The sequence below is a fragment of the Solanum tuberosum genome, unplaced genomic scaffold, assembly GCF_000226075.1.
Source record: "Solanum tuberosum cultivar DM 1-3 516 R44 unplaced genomic scaffold, SolTub_3.0 scf00008, whole genome shotgun sequence".
Lineage (NCBI taxonomy): Eukaryota > Viridiplantae > Streptophyta > Magnoliopsida > Solanales > Solanaceae > Solanum > Solanum tuberosum.
This window is the reverse complement of record NW_006238934.1, coordinates 231,352-250,320: the sequence shown is the minus strand read 5'-3', so window position 1 is coordinate 250,320 and position 18,969 is coordinate 231,352. Positions and strand designations below refer to the sequence as shown.

The 18,969-nt window shown below is 32.6% G+C and overlaps 2 protein-coding genes across 5 annotated transcripts in view; one reads left to right on the top strand and one right to left on the bottom strand.

Moving 5' to 3' along the window:
- Positions 1–512: 512 nt before the first annotated feature.
- LOC102592272 (uncharacterized) lies at positions 513–3,522 on the bottom strand. Of its 4 annotated transcripts, none has more exons than XM_006338872.2 (7): positions 3,160–3,522; positions 2,858–3,071; positions 2,688–2,764; positions 2,368–2,428; positions 2,193–2,274; positions 2,010–2,079; positions 513–1,596 (listed from the first exon to the last, which is right to left on the bottom strand). In XM_006338872.2, exons 1-7 carry the CDS (start codon positions 3,397–3,399, stop codon positions 841–843), a joined length of 1,500 nt encoding a protein of 499 aa, XP_006338934.2. In that variant the 5' UTR covers positions 3,400–3,522; the 3' UTR covers positions 513–840. The 4 variants fall into 4 exon arrangements, with proteins under 4 accessions (XP_006338934.2, XP_015164624.1, XP_006338933.2 ...); XM_015309138.1 differs by having other exon boundaries at positions 2,193–2,268; positions 2,858–3,074; positions 3,160–3,512; XM_006338871.2 differs by having other exon boundaries at positions 2,858–3,074; positions 3,160–3,510.
- Positions 3,523–12,771: 9,249 nt separating this feature from the next.
- The window catches only part of LOC102591947 (3-hydroxyisobutyryl-CoA hydrolase-like protein 2, mitochondrial), a 12,877-nt gene continuing 6,679 nt past the window's right edge, over positions 12,772–18,969 (top strand). Inside the window, exons 1-7 of the mRNA XM_006338870.2 lie at positions 12,772–12,999; positions 13,110–13,190; positions 13,272–13,340; positions 13,640–13,703; positions 15,225–15,304; positions 16,572–16,655; positions 18,584–18,668. Of these exons, the coding sequence (XP_006338932.1) occupies positions 12,862–12,999; positions 13,110–13,190; positions 13,272–13,340; positions 13,640–13,703; positions 15,225–15,304; positions 16,572–16,655; positions 18,584–18,668 (601 nt within the window). The 5' untranslated portion in view covers positions 12,772–12,861. The remainder of the gene's footprint in view (positions 13,000–13,109; positions 13,191–13,271; positions 13,341–13,639; positions 13,704–15,224; positions 15,305–16,571; positions 16,656–18,583; positions 18,669–18,969) is intronic.

Below are 18,969 nucleotides of genomic sequence, written 5' to 3'. Positions count from 1 at the left end.
AAGATTTTCTATTTTTGGTATACTTCTTGTATAATTTATTACTTCATCAAAAAAATATGGTGGGGGGGGGGTGACATAGTGAATTTTCCCATGATCTTGTCTATTAACGATGAGAGTGACCAACTTTTGACCAAGCTTCAAATACAAATAGTTTTCTTATAGTTTGGATGTTAAAATAATTAGGTTGAGGTTGAAAGATAAGTTCACTTTATATCTGTTTTGAAGTTCAATAAATCTTCTTTTTTAGAGAAAGCGATTATTGATAACTCTTGAAAGTTTTATATATTATTATCTGAAAGGGTGGAAAACTCATACCAGGATTTATGTAACTTTCTTAACGCATTATGTTAGACATATTTCAAGGATGATTTCTGATTTCCGAGACTCTACATTCAACTGAAGTGACTTTGGATGTGATTATTATAATCTAAGCAGCATATGTCAGTTGGCATATGAGGAATTATTTGCTACATATGGAGTTGTTGGATTCTTGATATATTCCTAAGAAGAGGTTCACCTATGAACTTGTATGCACTTTATATACAACAAGAATTTCAGAGTTAAGGAAGATTCAACTGCTAAAGTAAAGTTTATACACTTTTCTGCATGAAACTATGGATGAAAGTTAAATATGAGATCAGAAAATAAAAATGAGCAGACCGAATGGTGTTACAATATTGTAACTGATCTTGAATTTAAATTATTATACATCATTTTTTCCTTCCAAAGAACCATAAGGCTATGTTTCCCATGTGCAGACCTCTATTTCAGACAAAATGTTATCAGCAAATTACCTGTCTTCTGATCTCATGGTTTGCCCTTTGTTATATATGAGGTTCCTCATCCCCAACTGAAACCATTTAGGTCAAATTGCTTACAACTTGAAGCAGCATCAGTTTCATCATGCATGTTTAGATCCAGTTTAGGTTGAAAGTATGACAGCTTATACTCTTGCGAAGATTTGTGCCTCTGTGGCACTGATTCACTTCTGTTGGTTACCTGGTGAAATAGTTTGACATCTCTCTCTGTTCCATTGAAGCTTCCATCAGAGTGGTTCATGCTTCCATTCAGTTTTTCGTCTTGAAGTCCAATACTCATTGATAAGTTATTGCAGTTTGTCTCTCGGGTGAATGTTTTTTCTCTACCCTCGTTCATAGGGGAGAATAATCTTCTGTTCTCCTTGAGGTTGTCACACCATCGTAGTTCTGTCTGCTGTAGCCTGGCATCATTTTCAATATCCTTACACTCGATAGATGGTGTAAAGTCGAAAGGCCTCAATCCAATTTGGTTATCATGCATTGTGTTGTCCCTCAAAGAGCCATCACGAGAGGTCAAGCAGCTGTCGATTGAACGATCTGTTGGCTGTGTAGCTTGTGTGTGTTGGCTGTGAAATCCTGATAGCTCTTTTATATCCGGAAATGGAGAGTTCAGGCATTGATTGGATGCTTTGGATACGAATTCTGATAGTTGAACCTTGACTGCCTCTAATCCTACTGTTTCCATGTTTTGTCTTCCAAGAGTTTCTTGTGCTTTCTCGAGCACGGACTGCAGATATTTCCCCTGAGCTTCTATCCGTAACTGTAAATGTCGTTGTACCTATATCAGTTCAATTAGGCCTCATTTAGAAGCCATCAAGGAAAACAATCCTTGATTTTTAAAGTTGGACAAGAAAAAACCAAACATAGTTTCTTAATTCTTGAAACCAAACATGTGGACAAGCCTTGTTGGCTAAGACTGTTTAAGATATCCAGTTGGTTATCTTATCTCTACAATTGTGAGGAGATGTGCTTTATCAAAAAAACAATTGTGAGGAGATGTGTTTAGATTACTTAATTTCCATGTGAAGTCTTCTTTTTAGAAGATGAAAGTGCCTGTTTTCAAGTTTCAGCACGCCCATGCTTCCGTTTTTTACATCATCAAACAGTAAGTCTCATCTTTTACAAGTATTTTTGGCATATGCTTTTGCTCTCATTTCTCATATGTAATATAATTCTGCAGTAATTTTGTACCTCAAGCTGCTCGTGAAGCCTTCTCTGCACTTCTATTTGCATTTGTATTGCTTCACTTATTTGAATATTTCTGAATAGATCAGATAAGTATTTGTCAGAATAACGTAAATCGGATTTTTTGCTAAGACATGAAATAGAAGGATGAATTGTTTAAATTAAGGAGTAGATGTTTTTTGTTCTTACTTGTTTGGTTGGGGTACCATGCTTGGATTACTCATACATGTAGCACTATTCTCAGATATCCTTTCTACTCCTGCTACTGCAACTATTCACAAACTCAGTCAGTTTATGAATGTTCCATCTCCATGAAAGAGATTTTCTGAATTTTAATTTTCATGAGAAGTATTTGATTTCTTACCAGCTTTATTTGTCCCACTAGCATTTGCTTGTCCATGGAGATTCTTACTTAGTCTGTATTTCTGCCATCATTTTGTAAAACATTAGTTTCTGACACAATCTAAGAGTATATAAATGTAAGAAATATTTTTCAGGGTTTTGGATGGAAACAAAACAAAAGTTCTTGCAGTTGATTTAAAAAATGTTTTTCCCCCTTATTACCAGTTCTGTTGTTTGGAATTATTGTCTTGGCAGCTAAAGTTTTCAAGGCTGAATATGGCCTTGTAGAATGTTTTGTTTACTGCGTGGATTTTGAATGCCATAAAGCGAATAAGAACTAACCTGAAGATGACTCTTTAAGTGGTACAAGGTTAATCCTTGAATCCCCATAAGCTTTAGAACTGATTTTGGAGTGGCTTCTGCAATAGGATAATGTTGCAGTTAATTATCTTTGTGAAAAAGCATCCTCATGTAATTGCTTATTCAAAATTGATGTATTTGTGTGCACTTACTGTCTGCTCCACCAAGTTGATTAACTGCTTCTATAAACCTCTCATGGAGGTCCGGTGTCCATTTCAATCTTGGCTTAGCATCAGTTGATAGGACAAGCCCTGAATCCCCGTTGCCATTTCCACCTTGCAGGAACAGATGTCGTTCAGGAACAGACATTCTTGTTGAAGGGTGCATGCTCTTTTCCTGGTGGTGATGATGGTACATCTTTCTAGCCTTCTGTTTGATGATTAGCAAATAAGTTTCGTGATGCGCTTTAATAGGCAACAAATCATGATAGGTAGTTTAGCTAATCATAACGCACCTGAAAGTGATCTGCTGTACTTGATTTCAGTCTAGTCTTTCCCTTCAAATACGAATCATGATTCTTCTGTATTCTCCAGACTATGATGTTGTTGTTGCTCCTGATACTCGGTTCAAGAGAACTGTTTACTACTGCTTTTATGTATGTCCTTAGTTGTACAACTTCACAGATCAAAGATGTTGCCAAAGAGCTCTTATAAGCGAATGGGAAGAGAAAGAGGGACGGGTCCAGGTGAAGCATAGAATCTTGGATAGGCCCTGTTGAACGCTAGAACCAATCTAATCTTCACAGCCGGCTCAAAAAGAGATCTCATCCTTCCAGTTTTACATATTTGTGGGTCCTAGCATGATATTCCTCTGCACTATAAGTTATTGAAACACTTAAACACCCTACAATAGGTACAAAGAATTGATCCTCCCGCGACTTTTGTGTACTAATATTCTTCATCTAGCAAAGTTTGGGAACCATATTCGTAGAATTAATATTGGAATTTTTTCTGATGCTGACTGAAAGAATCCACTATCTAATGATGTAAAATTTCTTGAAACCTTCAAAACCATTTCACCTTTTTCAAATGGAAGATTCTGTTGACTCGAGCTTCAATTACTCGGTATTGGATAAAGAACAAAGGAAAGAGATATGAAAATGGTTGAGTGATGCTTCTCTTATTTCATGTCAAAATGAAAGTCTTTAACGTTTTTCCAACAGAACAATTAAAACTTTGTGGGGGTCCTAAATAAAGAATTAGTTGAGGGAGCATTTCCTATATACGTGTTTTATTCTATTATGTTGACTATAGGTTTGCCTTGGATAAAAAAAAGTTAATTCATGATTTCGGAGCTTCTTCCTCGTTGTTTTCCCAATTCACTGCTATTGATATTCTTTCTTCATGCTGGCGAATCCCTGTTTTGCCATCCAATTAATTCATTTCCCATTTTTTTAAGACATATACAAGATTCTCTTTTTGAGTCAAGGGTCTAGCGGAAACAACCTCTCTACCCCAAAAAGGCAAAGGTAAGGTATGTGTACATCCTACCCTCCTCAGACCCCACTTGTGGAATTACACTGGGTATATTGTTGTTGGTATTGTACTACTAGTGCAGTACTAGATTTTCTTTCAGTTTTAAGGAGAAAATTGTGTTAGTTTCTTAAAGTAAGTTCAGGAGAAGCCCCTGGTCCCCTGCTGCTTTGGGCAGTGTTTTTAGGATACTTAGAAACTTTCATGCAATATCTTGCACTGTATTTAGTGATATTAACTTTTGGAATATGTTGAGCATTCTTTCGAGTAATTTAGTAACTGAAAAGGAAGAAGATAAAAAGGTAAAGAAATTGTTAAGAGATGCTGCTACTTGGCTTTGTCTGAAGGCCAAGAATGGAATAAGGAACAAATTCCTTTTTTGTCTTTCAACAAGTTTGGTACTTATTCAGCCTAGATGGAGCTAAAATAAGGGAAGATCGACCTACAAATATATATTTCCTTATCTTTAATTGGTATAAGACAGCCGTCTCCAAGGCATTGGGACGGACCCCTTTGAAAGGAGGAATACAATCATACTACTCGCTTTTATATATAGTTTTCTGATGGAAAGCATGACAACTCGTTGCTCGAACATTAGTACTTGTCTTCCCCTTGACTCAAGCCTTAATTTGGTCTAATGATTCCCAGAAAGAATATAATAGTAGTAGTTTTACATTGATCTTTGTTTAATGTGCCTGTTTATTTGTTTAACATATGCATACATGTCAATTTGTTTGTCATAGGTTTTTTTGTCTCATGAGACGAACTTGAGTATCTAGTTCACTTGCAAAAATAACACACCTAGTTTCTGAACCTCGTTTACGCCATTTTTTACATTTCATATATTTTTGGAGGGTAAACTAGGGAACTCAAAGTTCGTTGTTTATGAAATGCTTAGTCTCTGTTGCACCACTTTCTTGTTCACTTTGCAAAGACGTGTTTATATCTGCTGTACTTTTTCTGCACTGCATATTTCAGAAACTATCAGAACGATAAAAAAGAGTGTCATTTAACTTTTAGTTGCATTCCATGTGAGTACGTTATCTAGTTGTTTACTGTATTTGAAACAGTGCCGCATAGTGTTAGTAACAACAACAACAACAACATATCCAGTGAAATCCCACAAGCGAAGTTTGGGGAGGATAGAATGTACGCAGACCTTACTACGACATAGTGTTAGTAACAAGGTTCTGAATTTAAATTCTGTACATATTTAGTAAATTTCTTAACATATGTACAGAGTTTGGGCCAAAAGCTACTGGAATTTTACGAACTCATATTAAAAACCTGCCTCCACACTCCACCCCTGACAAGTCTGCTGTATAGGTAAATACTTTGGACAAACATGCAAGAGAAAAAATATTTTTTCTGTTTCATAATCCTTTCCATCATCAAATTGATCATGGAGGTCACTTTGATCGTTATGTTGGATTTCGTTTATGGCTATTATACGTAAATTCTTCACCTAACATGTTATTTATGTTTACTTATTTTGTCTTGATATAGAAAAGGAGCCTTGGAGCAACAGTAAATCTGTCTCTGTGTGACCTATAGCTCACACTTCACAGGTTCGAGCCGTGGAAGCAGTACCAGTGCTTGTATTAAGGTAAGTTGTTTACATTGTGTGCACCGGGTTGTCCTTTATAAAATAGTGAAAATTCCTAACCTCTGAACAAGGTATGCACAACAGTTTTCAGTTGAACTTTCAAGAAAAAGATCAACTGATTCTGATATCTTAGGGAATTTTATGCACTTTGGAGGAATATATTATTACAACCTTTAGGTAAAGTGGGTATAAGGCATAAAGCAAAATTCCCTCATACTGTTTTCCTGGCATGTGGATAGGAATGAAAATGAGGATGTGCATTTTAAGCTATGATAATAATTTTTTTTGAAATTTAATAACTTCATCTTATAGATATACATTGGACTATAATATTGTGAAACTTTATACCAAAAATGTATAGCCCCTACAAGTAAGATATTTATCTTGTGAAACTCATGTTTTTAAATTGTTTGTCTTTTGTTGTCATTCTCAGTTTTCCTTCTGTTATGGTAAAATATATTGATGATTGATGATGTCTAAGATTTATAGTTGATTTAAGTTCTACATCAAACCCTAAGTAATACTCCCCCGTTTAAAAAAAAATGACTTACTTTTCTTTTAAATGTTTAAAAAAGAATGATCCCTTTCCTTTTTTTGACAATACTTTAGTTTCAGTTTTTCACGTGGCATATTGAAGGCCACAAAATTAAATGATATTTTGGTATATTTGATACAACTTTAGTTTAGGATTACAATATTGAAAAGTTTTCTTTATTTTATTAAACTTTGTGTCAAGTCAAACTGGACCATTTTTTTAAAACGGAGGGAGTATATATATATATGGATAGATTCAGGCTTTGAATTCTATGTGTTCAAACTGGCAATATATTTTTGAATGTATAGGTTCAGATCTACTATTTGATGCAATTTTAGTTGATTTTTACACATAAATATATGTTCCGTGTCAAAAGTATTGGATTCAGATGAACTAGGTGTTTCAGATATTAATTAGACTTATATATATATATTATAATAATAGTGATGATGGTAGAGAATATTAAAATTATGTGATAAGCTTGTTTGACATAACTTGAATATTTTGTCACATCAAAGTTTATAGGAGAACAACTTATGTAATTGAATATTTTTTAAACATAATATATATACATATATACATTGAATTAGAAGTAGTATAAATAAACCAGTAAAAGTCATTTCATATTTCTCTAAATAATAAAATAACCCAAATCACTCTTTTCTAGTAATGGTACATTTTAAAAAGTACTTAAGTTTGCCTTTCTTTTGATGTTGCAATAAAGCAATTTTAATGACTGCTTCTGGTTCCTTTGGTTTGTACCCTTTGCCTTTACTATTCCAAGCTATTTATCTTTTGTTGCTTTCTTTATGTTATTTTCATGATTTATATTCTCCCACTTTAAAGAAAAGAGAACATGTGCTCTTGTTCTTTCTTGTACTTGCATTTCCTTTTTGATACTCTTATATTAAATTAATCTTACTTTATAATACAAGATAGAAACTCACTATTAAAATTATCAACAAAAAAAAAGAGCATTTCAAATCATCTTAGGGGAACTAGTCAATGCTCGATCAGTATAGTGCGTATATATAACATAAAGATATTTTAAGCAGTGTCGACTTGTTATCACAACTCAACTTATATTTGAGTTAGCTAGAGAGTGAAACATGTAAATGTTCTAAAAATTTACTTATTACATATCCCGAATTAGTGTTGGTCTACAATATATATGTAGGGATAGAGCTAGCTAGGGAGAAGATAGTTCGATTGAATTCCCTTTATTGAAATATTATATTGTATAATAAGTTATTACGAAGTTTTTTGAGTTGTGAATAAGATGCAGAATCCCTTATTATGAGAAAATTGGATGAAGCAGTGTCGGATGACATACTACCAATTGCGAAAACAAAGCTAGTCTTCGGGTTACAGGGAAAGATGAATTTAGGATTTCTAGACATGAGTGTACCACTAGAGATAATATATATTTAGTGATAATTGATTCCTAGTTTTCTAGGTAAATAACTCAACTTTCAACCAAGTGCACTATTTAACTTTCTTGTAACATAAGTGTCATCAAATAATATTATAATAGCTTTTAGAGAATATATACATAAAATACCTAGTTTTACGGAGAGATCATGAATTCACGTACTCCATATTTTACATGTAATTATTCACCCCTGGTTACAGGTTCAGTAGAACCAGTAGTTTTGACTCAAACCACGTATTCATATTAGAAAGTCCATTAAATATGTACACATTATTAATTCTTATCATATGGTTTAAATCACGACTCCGTCTCTTATTGATTGGAAAATTGGACAGATGTAGAATTGGAATTGGTGAGTAGTTGTTGACCCTAGAGTGAAGGCACTGGCTTAAAATAAAAGGAGATAGCAATGACCACAGAATGATATTCCATATGGGAAGAAAAGGACTTGTTGGGGTTTAAGAAAAAAAGGTGAGATTCTTCTTAGGGAAATGGAATTTTAGAATCTTAACTCAAAACTAAAGTGTTTGGGACATTATTCTCAAGTCAAGAATTTCTTCCTTATTCCTTTTCCTATTTATAGGCCACTAATAATGGGTTCCTATAGCCCCTATTCTTCCTTTTTACCATTTTTAACTTTTCTTAAATATTCCCTTAAATAAATATAATACTTCTTAACTATCAATATGCATATATGATTTGGTTCAAAATCATGTATATTTATGCTAAATATGTATAAAAATTTAATTTAGAACTTATTTACTAGCGTTTGATGTTGCTGTTATGGAATTCAAAACTCATAAAGTTTAAATTCAGAACTCTTTACGACTCTTACTTGTAGTACCATGGCTCGTGCATTGTCTTAATCGCGATTTGAATCATAATATTTGAGCTATGTTCATCGAGAATACGTCGCAACCATGAGGTTTAATTCTTGGCAAGGAAAAAATACTAGTTGGTCATTTCTTTTTCATTTGTTCAAGTCTTGGTGGACAGAGTTACTTGATACATGTATTGGTGAGAGGTAGTAGGTATATCGTAAAATTAATCAAAATGCACACCACAATTTATTTTATTTTAAAAAAAATACGATATCAAAATTAAAAAAACTTGAGGCACGTCAAGATGTTGCAAAGTTTGCTTCTTCGAAAAAGAAAAAAAAGAGAATGAAACGTACCTTCAAACGTACGTTATTTCTAATGAAAAAGCGGAGGCATAATGAGCCAACGATACATTATGATTTGTTTTGTACATATATCTAAAATTCAATTTTAAATTTCGTTATTTGGTAGACAACATTCATTACTAATTTTATTTATTAAGTATTTCTTGTTAAAACATGTTTTGATATGTTTTGCTTAAGCCAATGATCTATTGAAAATCATTTGTATATCTTCGCAAAATAAAGATAATATTTGTGTACACACCACTGATCTTCCCAGAATCCATTTGTATATTACGCTTGGTATTTTTGTTATTGTTGTTGTTATACTTTATTAACCTTCAAGAAAAAAAAATCAGACATTGCTCAAGTCTTTGTAAATGATAAAAATGCATGCAAAATGACAAACACCGTCCTTATAAATAAGTTCATAAAAGATACATAATTTTTTTATTTTACTGTATAATAAACCACTTATATTAGTAAAAAATATGGATTTAACACTAATTTTATCAAGCTTTTGTAAAAAAAGAAGGCATGTTGCCAATTAGCTTTTATTAACAATCAACAAAGAAAAAAGATAATGTACATCATTTTTATAGTATAAGCTTATGCTAAAACAAGAAAATTGCTAATTAGAATTGAATTTTTAAGTTTTACAATTGTGTCAACTAAGTCAAAAAAACTAATGAAATCTTCTTCTTTGTAGCAGATTTGATGGGAGTTATATATGGTCAACTACATCTGTCAGTGGATTAATTAGTCTTCAATTATCCCACTTCATATTCATTTTCTTAATTAGAAGTGACAAAAATAGTCCAACAATATATAACCCGCCCAATTCGACAAAAATAGTACAGTCCAACAATATATAATTCACTCAATTCATCCAGCTTTTAACGGGTTGAACATGAAATGGGTTGATGGTCATATACAGTGCCGGCTCTTGCTTGATAAATTTAAGGCACATGCCTGAGGCCCCCAATTTTTGGGGGCCTCAAATTTTCATCAAGAAAAAAAATATGTGTTAATTTTTTTAATTGAAAAATAATTATTTTTATTTAAAAAGTATAATTTTAAATAAATATATATTATTTTTAACGCTAGTCAAATAGAAGAAATTAAGAAAGCATTATTTTGTATGTTTACATTCTCTTCGCTAACACTCGTATTATTTATCTTTTTAAAAATTCTTTTTGCACTTTCTTTTTAATTTTTTTTTATTAAGTTAGAGTAATACACTGTCAAAAATATAAATTAATAGTCGAAAAAATTCAACAAAGTGACTTACAATTTTTCTTTTGTTTGTTTCTTCTTAAATATTCAAGTATTACATAAACATATTAAAGTAGGGTTATAACTTATACCAAGTTATCAATTTCTTGTATCAGAGTTTATGGTTCTAATTCTTATCTTTATGTAAAGCTTGTCAACTTATTACTTATAGTATTATGTTAACAATTTATATAATGATTGCCTCAGCAAAAGAATTTTTTTAAATGTCGAATTGATAAAATATTACTTAAAATTAATAATTAAAAACGATATTCGAAAAAAACATTTTAAGAAAAGATATTAAGTAATAATTTGCACTTAAAAAGTTTTAAAAAATAAAATACTATATCTGTTATTTATATAGATTTTAGGCCTCAATTAAAATTTCGTTTTAGGCCTCAAATTACGTTGAGCCGCCCCTGGTCATATATATTCCTAATTTTCATCCATGCATAGTAATTAATCATAACGCCCATCACTACATCACTAAATATTCTGATGAAATTAATCAAATCATCTTACGTGAAGGTCTTAGATTTAAGTTCTGAAGTGGAAAAGTTTCTAGTAGGGCGCACTTGGCCTCTTAATAGGTCTTACATGCCCGAATTAGTTGGAATTTAACTCCCATTGCCCGGCATAGCCAACAAACAACAATTCTAGTGATAATCCGAAATATAATAATAAAGTAAACACATAATCATATTAATTTACATAATTAGCAAGGATAATTTGAATAAAATTCAACAAATCATTATTGTCATGAACAAAAGGGGATTTTAATTTCATGTTATCAAAGTCTTTGTTACACTTCAAAACAGCAACCTAACAACCTCAGCATCTGCTCTTTGTTTATATATATATTTCCATCAGATTGAAAAGCTACTCTTATGCTTTATATTTGTAGGAACAATTAAATTTTGAAGGGAACAATCGCATCCACTGCACCACATTTTTTAATGGTTAATTGCATTTACTTTTGCACCTATTACCCTTTTGATTTTTCTAAATCAAGCCGATTTACATACTAGTCTCTTTAATTTATTATCAATTATCTTATTTCTCTGGTTGATCATCATAAATATAAAATTCGATCTAAAAAATAATAAAATAAAGAAAAATATATTAAATGAACTCATAAGTAAAATTATAAAGTAAACAAAATGATACTATAATGATCTAACCAGTCAATCATATTCAATGTTATTAATCCTTTATAGTAGTGGGAACAATTAAATTTTGAACCTGATTATTATTCATCTAAAATTTAAGTTGAACAATAAATACTTTCTCTTTCACTTTTATTTCTCAATCCGACTCACTCTCGGCTACGATCTGAACCTTTCGCCATTGAGTGGTTAATTTATGAATGATAACTTAAATATGAATAGATTTTTACTTGGGTCAAATTAATTAATTATTATATATCATTTAATTTATTTTTATATAAATGTGTGTTTTAATCTCATTACCCAACATATATTCAATATAACATTATAAATATTTATTTTTTTAAAAAATAGCGTATACATAATCTTATTCTTACAATGTGAAGACGTATTGCAAACATATTTAGGACTTGTGATGTTTTGTCCCATGAATTCTCTAGAAAGGATCAAGTAAAAATCACAACCATAATAATCATGAAACAACAATATAAAAGAAAAAAGCAATTATTTAATTGTATCTTTATGACTATTTATTTTATCTGTTATTACAAATCTTCTTATTTTTTTATTTTTAAAAAAAGTAGTGCTGAATTTCACATAGAGAACCTATTTATAATTTAAAAAGAGGAAAGACAGAAGAACATTTAGAGAAAAGAACACCATGTGTATGGTATGTGGGAAATACTCCCAATTATGTTTGATTGAGATTTTTTTTTTAAAAAACAGAATAAGGAAAATGTCATTAGCGGTTAGATATTAAACGGACTTGAACTGCTTTATTCGATCCTCAATTCCTTTACGAGGTTATTGAAATAGAAGAAACAGAAAGAGAGTACAAAAAAAAGAACTGCTACCAATTAGGCTAGAAATAAAATCATAAGGTTCGAATGAAATAGAGAAAATAAGTTCTTCGAAACTATATTAATTATGTCCTCGTCAATCTTCAACCCACCTCCTTCCCTCTCCCCGCACCAACAGCTCACTTCCTGCTCTCTACTTATTTTTAGTGTAATATTTTTTTTTTATTCAAATAACAAATATAAATGAATAAATAAGAAACTTACATATTTTTTTGAAAAAATATTTTTCTTTCTACCAAAAACATTCTTAAATAGAGGAAAAATTGAAAGAAGCGAAATACGGAAATTTTGGTTTAGGTTTTCCATACTTAAATTTTGTTATATTTACCTTCATAATTTTTTTTTTCCATCTGCCCGATTAAATCTGAATCCGTGTCAAGAAAGTCCCATTAGGAGTAAAGCGTGCTCCGTACCAAAGGGGACTCAAATTGAGACTGCTAATTAAAGATGAAAGACTTACCACTCTATCACAACCCTAATTCGATCACAAGTCAATTGTATTTTATGTATTTTTTTTTATTATTATTATTACTTTAATTTTTTAAAAATTTGTTTTGTTTCATTTCATTCTTGTCAAAAGCCCTAAACCCCAAAGCTCCATTTCGCAGCTTGTTTGAGGAGAAAACACAGAGAGCAAAGAGAAAGAGAATGAGAATGCATAAACTGAAAGTTTTGCAATCACTGAGTAAACCCTTTCGGAGAAATGATTCGAGCTTCTTCCTCTCAAATCATTATTGTAGACAGTTTTCTGCTCAACCCAGCTACGCCGATTATCTTCAAGAACAGGTTCATTTTATTCAACATTCTTCGTAATTAAATTGTTTGTACTAAAACAATATGCTTTACTAAATTTGGCGAAGTGAAACACCAATTACTTCTTGTTATTGTTGTTGCAGGTTTTGGTTGAAGGAAGGGCGAAATCAAGAGCAGCTATTTTAAATAGACCATCTGCTCTTAATGCTCTTACGCCATCTATGGTTCGGCATTTTCTCCTTTTTAAGAATTTGTTTGTTTATATTTTTGTAAAGCTGTAATTGACCCTATTTTTTGAATGTTAGGCTGGTCGATTAAGTAGATTGTATGAGTCTTGGGAGGAAAACTCAGATATTGGATTTGTCATGATGAAGGTAATGATACATTGTACTAAAAAGAGCTTCTTTTTACCTTCCTGGTTTGTTAATTTCTTTTGTTGGTTTTATTTTTCTTTTTAGTTTGTTTCAAATTAAGGACATTTTGTTACATATCTTTAGTTTAAGATTACATTATACAAGGTTTAAAAGTCGATTTGTATCTTCTTAAACCCTGTGCCAAGCCAAAATCAGGCAAACAAATTGAATTGGAGGAAGTATTTTGAAGGATCAGAGTTCAGTTTATGAAATTTGGACATTCTAGCTAATAATGAAGTTTTTGATTGAATTTATTGCAGAGCAATGGCAGGGCATTCTGCTCCGGAGCAGACGTCGTCACACTTTATGAGTTGATTAATGAAGGTGTGTGTTTGCTTTTAGTTTTGTTTCTTTTTTCTTGTGTTTTATCATTTTCAAGGTGTAATTTCCTAAGTGCGACTGATAAAATATTCCCTGCGATGATCAACTACTCCCTGGCTTATATTTTTTTTAATGATCAAGTACAACTATGCTTAAGTTTTTGATTAAAGCAAAGATTTTGGAATTGACTAAATTTTTTTTATGATCAACTCCTCTCTGTTTTCCACTTGCTTGGGTGTAAATATCACTCAAAGTTAATGAGTATTAATGTGTTAGAGGCACCCAAGGGTATGACTTACCGTCAATAAAGTTGGATTGGACTATGGAAGACCACTGTTCAAATTCCAACAGAGACAAAGCCACACCTTTGGGTGCATCTATTGGAATTTGAACCCAAAGGTGATCCTCTATGCCGGACAAAGTTACTCGGTAACTGTGGGGGAGATAGGTGACATGTATTTGGTAAGATTAGTAGAAGTGCGAGTAAGCTGGACATAAAATATTAATCCTTCTGTTCATTTATGTGTCACCATTGCTATATGTTAAAGAGGTTTTCTTTGACCATACTTTTCTTAAATATTTTTTTTATGCATTTAGAATTATTATCTATCAGACTTGTAGTACTTTAATGTATGTTTCAAACATGTAAATGTTATTTAAAAAATACTTGAAGAATTTAAGTCCTAGTGGACACCCAAAAATTATCTAGATTTACCCTTGAACTCTGTACCCTGCCACATAAGACGGAACAGTGGGATTATTGTGTTAGAGAAATGCTTATTTGTGTTTTTACTAAAGGTGAAACATTTGCAAATTGTCAAAATGAGGAGCTCTACAAGAAACAAATTTAACACCTAAGCAGAACAATTCTTTCCAACAACCTACTGTGTGAGAATGGGTCATTGTTAATCCCACTGTTCAAACTGTTAATCTATGTAGTTTGTTTGAGTTTCTTGCTTCATAAGAGGAAACTAGCAGAATGATCATGACAAGACAAGCTGCCATTTTTGTGAACCTCTCCTTGTCTTCACCAAATGAGTCGGGATCAGAAATATAATCAACATATTTTATCGACTTAGTGCCCCAAGGGTACGGCGTAGTAGTCAATGAAATGGGAGGAGAACCATGAGGTCTCACGTCAAATCCCAATGGAGACAAAACAATATGTGATGTCGTCCTATTTGTCTAAACCTTGGTAGAGAGAGTTTCCTCGTACCTATTGCTGGTGGGAGGTAGCAAGTATCCCGTTGAATTAGTCGAGGTGCGCGCAAGCTGCTCCGGACACCACAGTTATCGAAAAAAATATAGTTTATCGACTCAGCTTCTTCTTAGTGCTGGTATTTTACTTTATATTGCAACTGAAGTCCTAGATGGACCTTGTAAATTCCTATAGTTTGAGGAGAATACCAGAGCATTCCTACACTTGCTCACAGAATCCTTTGTTTTAAGGATAAATGGTTAATTTTTTAAGATATTGCCTGTGAAACTGTTGGCAAACATTTTCTTAGATGCACTTTTCTGCAGGGAAGGTTGAGGAATGCAAGAAGTTCTTCCAGACATTGTATAAATTTGTTTACCTGTTAGGAACCTATCTCAAGCCAAATGTAAGTAGTACTCTTTTCTTTTTCTTTTCATATTGCATTGTCAGTGAGGTTGGATATTGAGTTTTCTCATCAAAATGTTGCATCTCCCTTCTCTTATTAGGAGATCTCGATAGATGTTCGTCTGCCTCACCTCTTGTATCAATGCATTGGATTTGAATTTCTGTTTGAACTGTCACTTCATTATTATCTATCAGCACAATTTTATTGTCTAACTTGACATATAATCCATAAAAGGAAACACAACATATAGGTATTAGGTAGAAATATGTCAAGACTCTGCTCAGTAAAACTTATATACACCATATGTACTTGGAAGACATCAAAACGGTATGGGAGGTGTGACTTCTTCAAAAATATTGTCATGGCCTATAACATAATAAGAATCCATATATAAATTTTCTACTGCATACTGGAAAGATACTCTGTCTTGGTAAATTCATTTTCCACTACCAGCGTTCTCAGTAACTTAATTTGCTGACCTCTTTTCTCAGCTCTGAACACCTTGAGTAAAATGGTCATTACTTTGTGTAGCAAAGTCTAAGTGATGAACTATTTGGAACATTGAAAAGGAAACTAGACTTCCTTGACTAGAATTTTTCTTCAGAAACCATGACGAAGTTCCTTCTATATTAAGATTTGTGCAGCTAGAAGTAGTCAATGCATCCTTTTAAATCTTTTGATTTTCACTCAACTTACTCTTGTATTCTGTGCACTTATCCAACCTCCTCTCGTTAAAACAACATTATGACACAGTACTATTCAGAAAATGAAAATGCAATGTCTGGCCTTTTTTTTTTGTGTAAACAAAAATACATGGAAGATGTAGAATCTTTTGTTGATGTCTTAGGAACTTTGTAGTAAAGTAAGGACATGGAATCTTCATGTATCACTCTTGTAATTATGGATGCTGAACTAGTTTGGTGCAGCTGGATTATATATAACAATGTTACGTTCTAAAAAACGACAACATTGTGACACTACCACATGACCAGATATGGTAACTCATCCATTCAGAAGGAGAGATAGAAGATTGTCCCTGCCTGCATTTGGTGGACAGTTTGGAAAGAAAGGAATCAAAGATGCTTTGAAGATAAACACAGTATTATAAAAGCATATAATATGCTTTAAGTAATAGCTAAGACATGCAATATGTCAGAGTGTGACATAGTAGGCCATTGCATCATCTTAAAATTTGACTTCCAAATTAACTTTTTAGCAAACTTTAGCAGACATGTTTAAGTCAAGAATTATTGATCATTATGTGCAGGTGGCTATTTTGGACGGTGTTACAATGGGAAGTGGGGCAGGTATTTCGCTTCCAGGAATGTTTCGCGTTGTAACTAATAGAACTGTACGTACCTGCTTCCTTTATGCCGATTATGACACCAGTTCCTTATCTGATTAATTTGAAAGACGCCTTATAAATGACAATATTTTGGTGGCATAACGGAAGAAAGTTCTTTTGCATGATTATTCTTTCCAGAGTTGTATTGATTTTTTCAGAAGTGAAGGGTATAGAATACCTTAATGGACAAGCCATCAACTATTACCTGTTACACTGGGAGAAGTGCAGTTGAATGCCCCCCCATACATTTGAGCTATCAGATATAAGGAAAACTATAATCGTTACTGAATAAGCTATGTTTGATGCTTGGGTAGTGAACCCTTAAGTTGTGATAAGTCTCCAGTGATAATGCATGGTCAAATGCACTATTTTTCAACTAAGGATTTTACTCTGTCAATATTTGAATTCTATAAGATGTCAATATTTCTATTGGTCAAAAATGCTTCTTTTTGTAATTGTATCCTTTTCTTGAATAGTGAGCACATAGAGTGACTTCTTGGATAAACCTTCATCTTATCAACTTTTGCATTGGGAGAAGTCCAGTTGGATGGTCCCTATCCTTTTTCAACTATCACATATGAGGGAAATTATGGTTTTCATGCACGGAATAAGTTATGTTTGATGCCTGAGTGGTAGTGCCAATTCTTTCACTTATTGTTATGGCTGAGTTGTTATTTGCTATGTTGTTCGGGCTCTTCAAAAGTATCATTGTGTGTGTGTCGGATCCTCCAAAGGCTATGCACTTTTAAAAGATCCGACACCGGTGCAGCAATATCTTTGGAGGGTTCGGGTAACATAGGTTATTTGGGGTCAGATGCACAGAAGAGCTCACTCAGCTTATTACTTTTTCAATAAGTTGATTTTGAGTGTTCAACGCTGCCTTTCATTTCTGCACCTTTTTTTTTCAAATATTCTCTAGGATGAGGATGTTTAGTTTTCAAACATTATTTTTCTTTACTTGTATTCTTTTTTGTTCGGAAGGAAGTATTGTTTTCCTTAGAAACTTTGCAAACTTGTATGTTCTTTTATCAAATTTTTAGAAATATTTTATTTTACTCTAATATATATAGGTGATATTATCTTAAAAAGTTCTTTGTGAGAAATATAGGAGAAGAATATTTATTGAATTGTGTATCTACATTATTACATAAAGACCCTATTTATTGACACTACAATATAATCCTTTACCAAGTAGGAAACTATATACTATTTCTATTCCTATTCCTATTTCTATTCTAAGTAGGATTGTATATGCCTATTCCTATTCTAAGTAGGATTGTATATGCCTATTCCTATTCTAAGTAGGATTGTATATGCCTATTCCTATTCTAAGTAGGATTGTATATGCCTATTCCTATTCTAAGTAGGATTGTATATGCCTATTCCTATTCTAAGTAGGATTGTATATGCCTATTCCTATTCTAAGTAGGATTGTATATGCCTATTCCTATTCTAAGTAGGATTGTATATGCCTATTCCTATTCTAACACTCCCCCTCAAGCTGGTGCATACAAGTCATATGTTCCTAGCTTATTACAAATGTAATTATATGAGGACTGATGAGGGGCTTAGTGAGATATTTGCAAGTTGATCACTCAACTTTCCAAAATTGACTGTTAATTTCAATGTGCTTAGTCTTCTCATGAAATACTGAATTTGATGCATAATGTCAATCAATCTCAATGTGCTTGGTCTTCTCATTAAATACTGGATCTGATGCATAATGTCAATAAAACAGACTGATATATACTGGATCTGATGCATAATGTCAGTAAACAGACTGATATATACTGGATCTGATGCATAATGACGTGTACTTCAGAAAAGCATGTTGTATGATATGTTGGCTTAAATTTTTTTTTGATGTGATATTCTTTCCCTTAATACTGATCAGTGCCCTAAACTTACAAATGAAAATGGCAAAATCATTGCAGGTTTATTCTAATCCCGAGGCTCAAATTGGTTTCCATCCTGATGCAGGCGCTTCTTATTATCTTTCTCGCCTTCCTGGCTATTTAGGCAAGTTTAATAAAATATTACTGATAAGTAGATTCCTATGTGGTGCTACGCTTGTTAGTATGTAAACTAGAAAACTTAACCAGAAGTAACATCTCTGTTAGGAAAAGTGACTTGATGTGCCACATTCTATTATCATCTTATTGTTTTCTACTTTGATATGACTATTCATGCAACACATTTGTGCAGGGTGAAACTGGTGATGCGTCTCTTTGTTGATGAGGTGCATTGATTTCTGCATTGTCCATTTAAGTCATCCATATATTTGGATGACTGGGGGGGGGGGGGCAGGAGCATCCTGTTC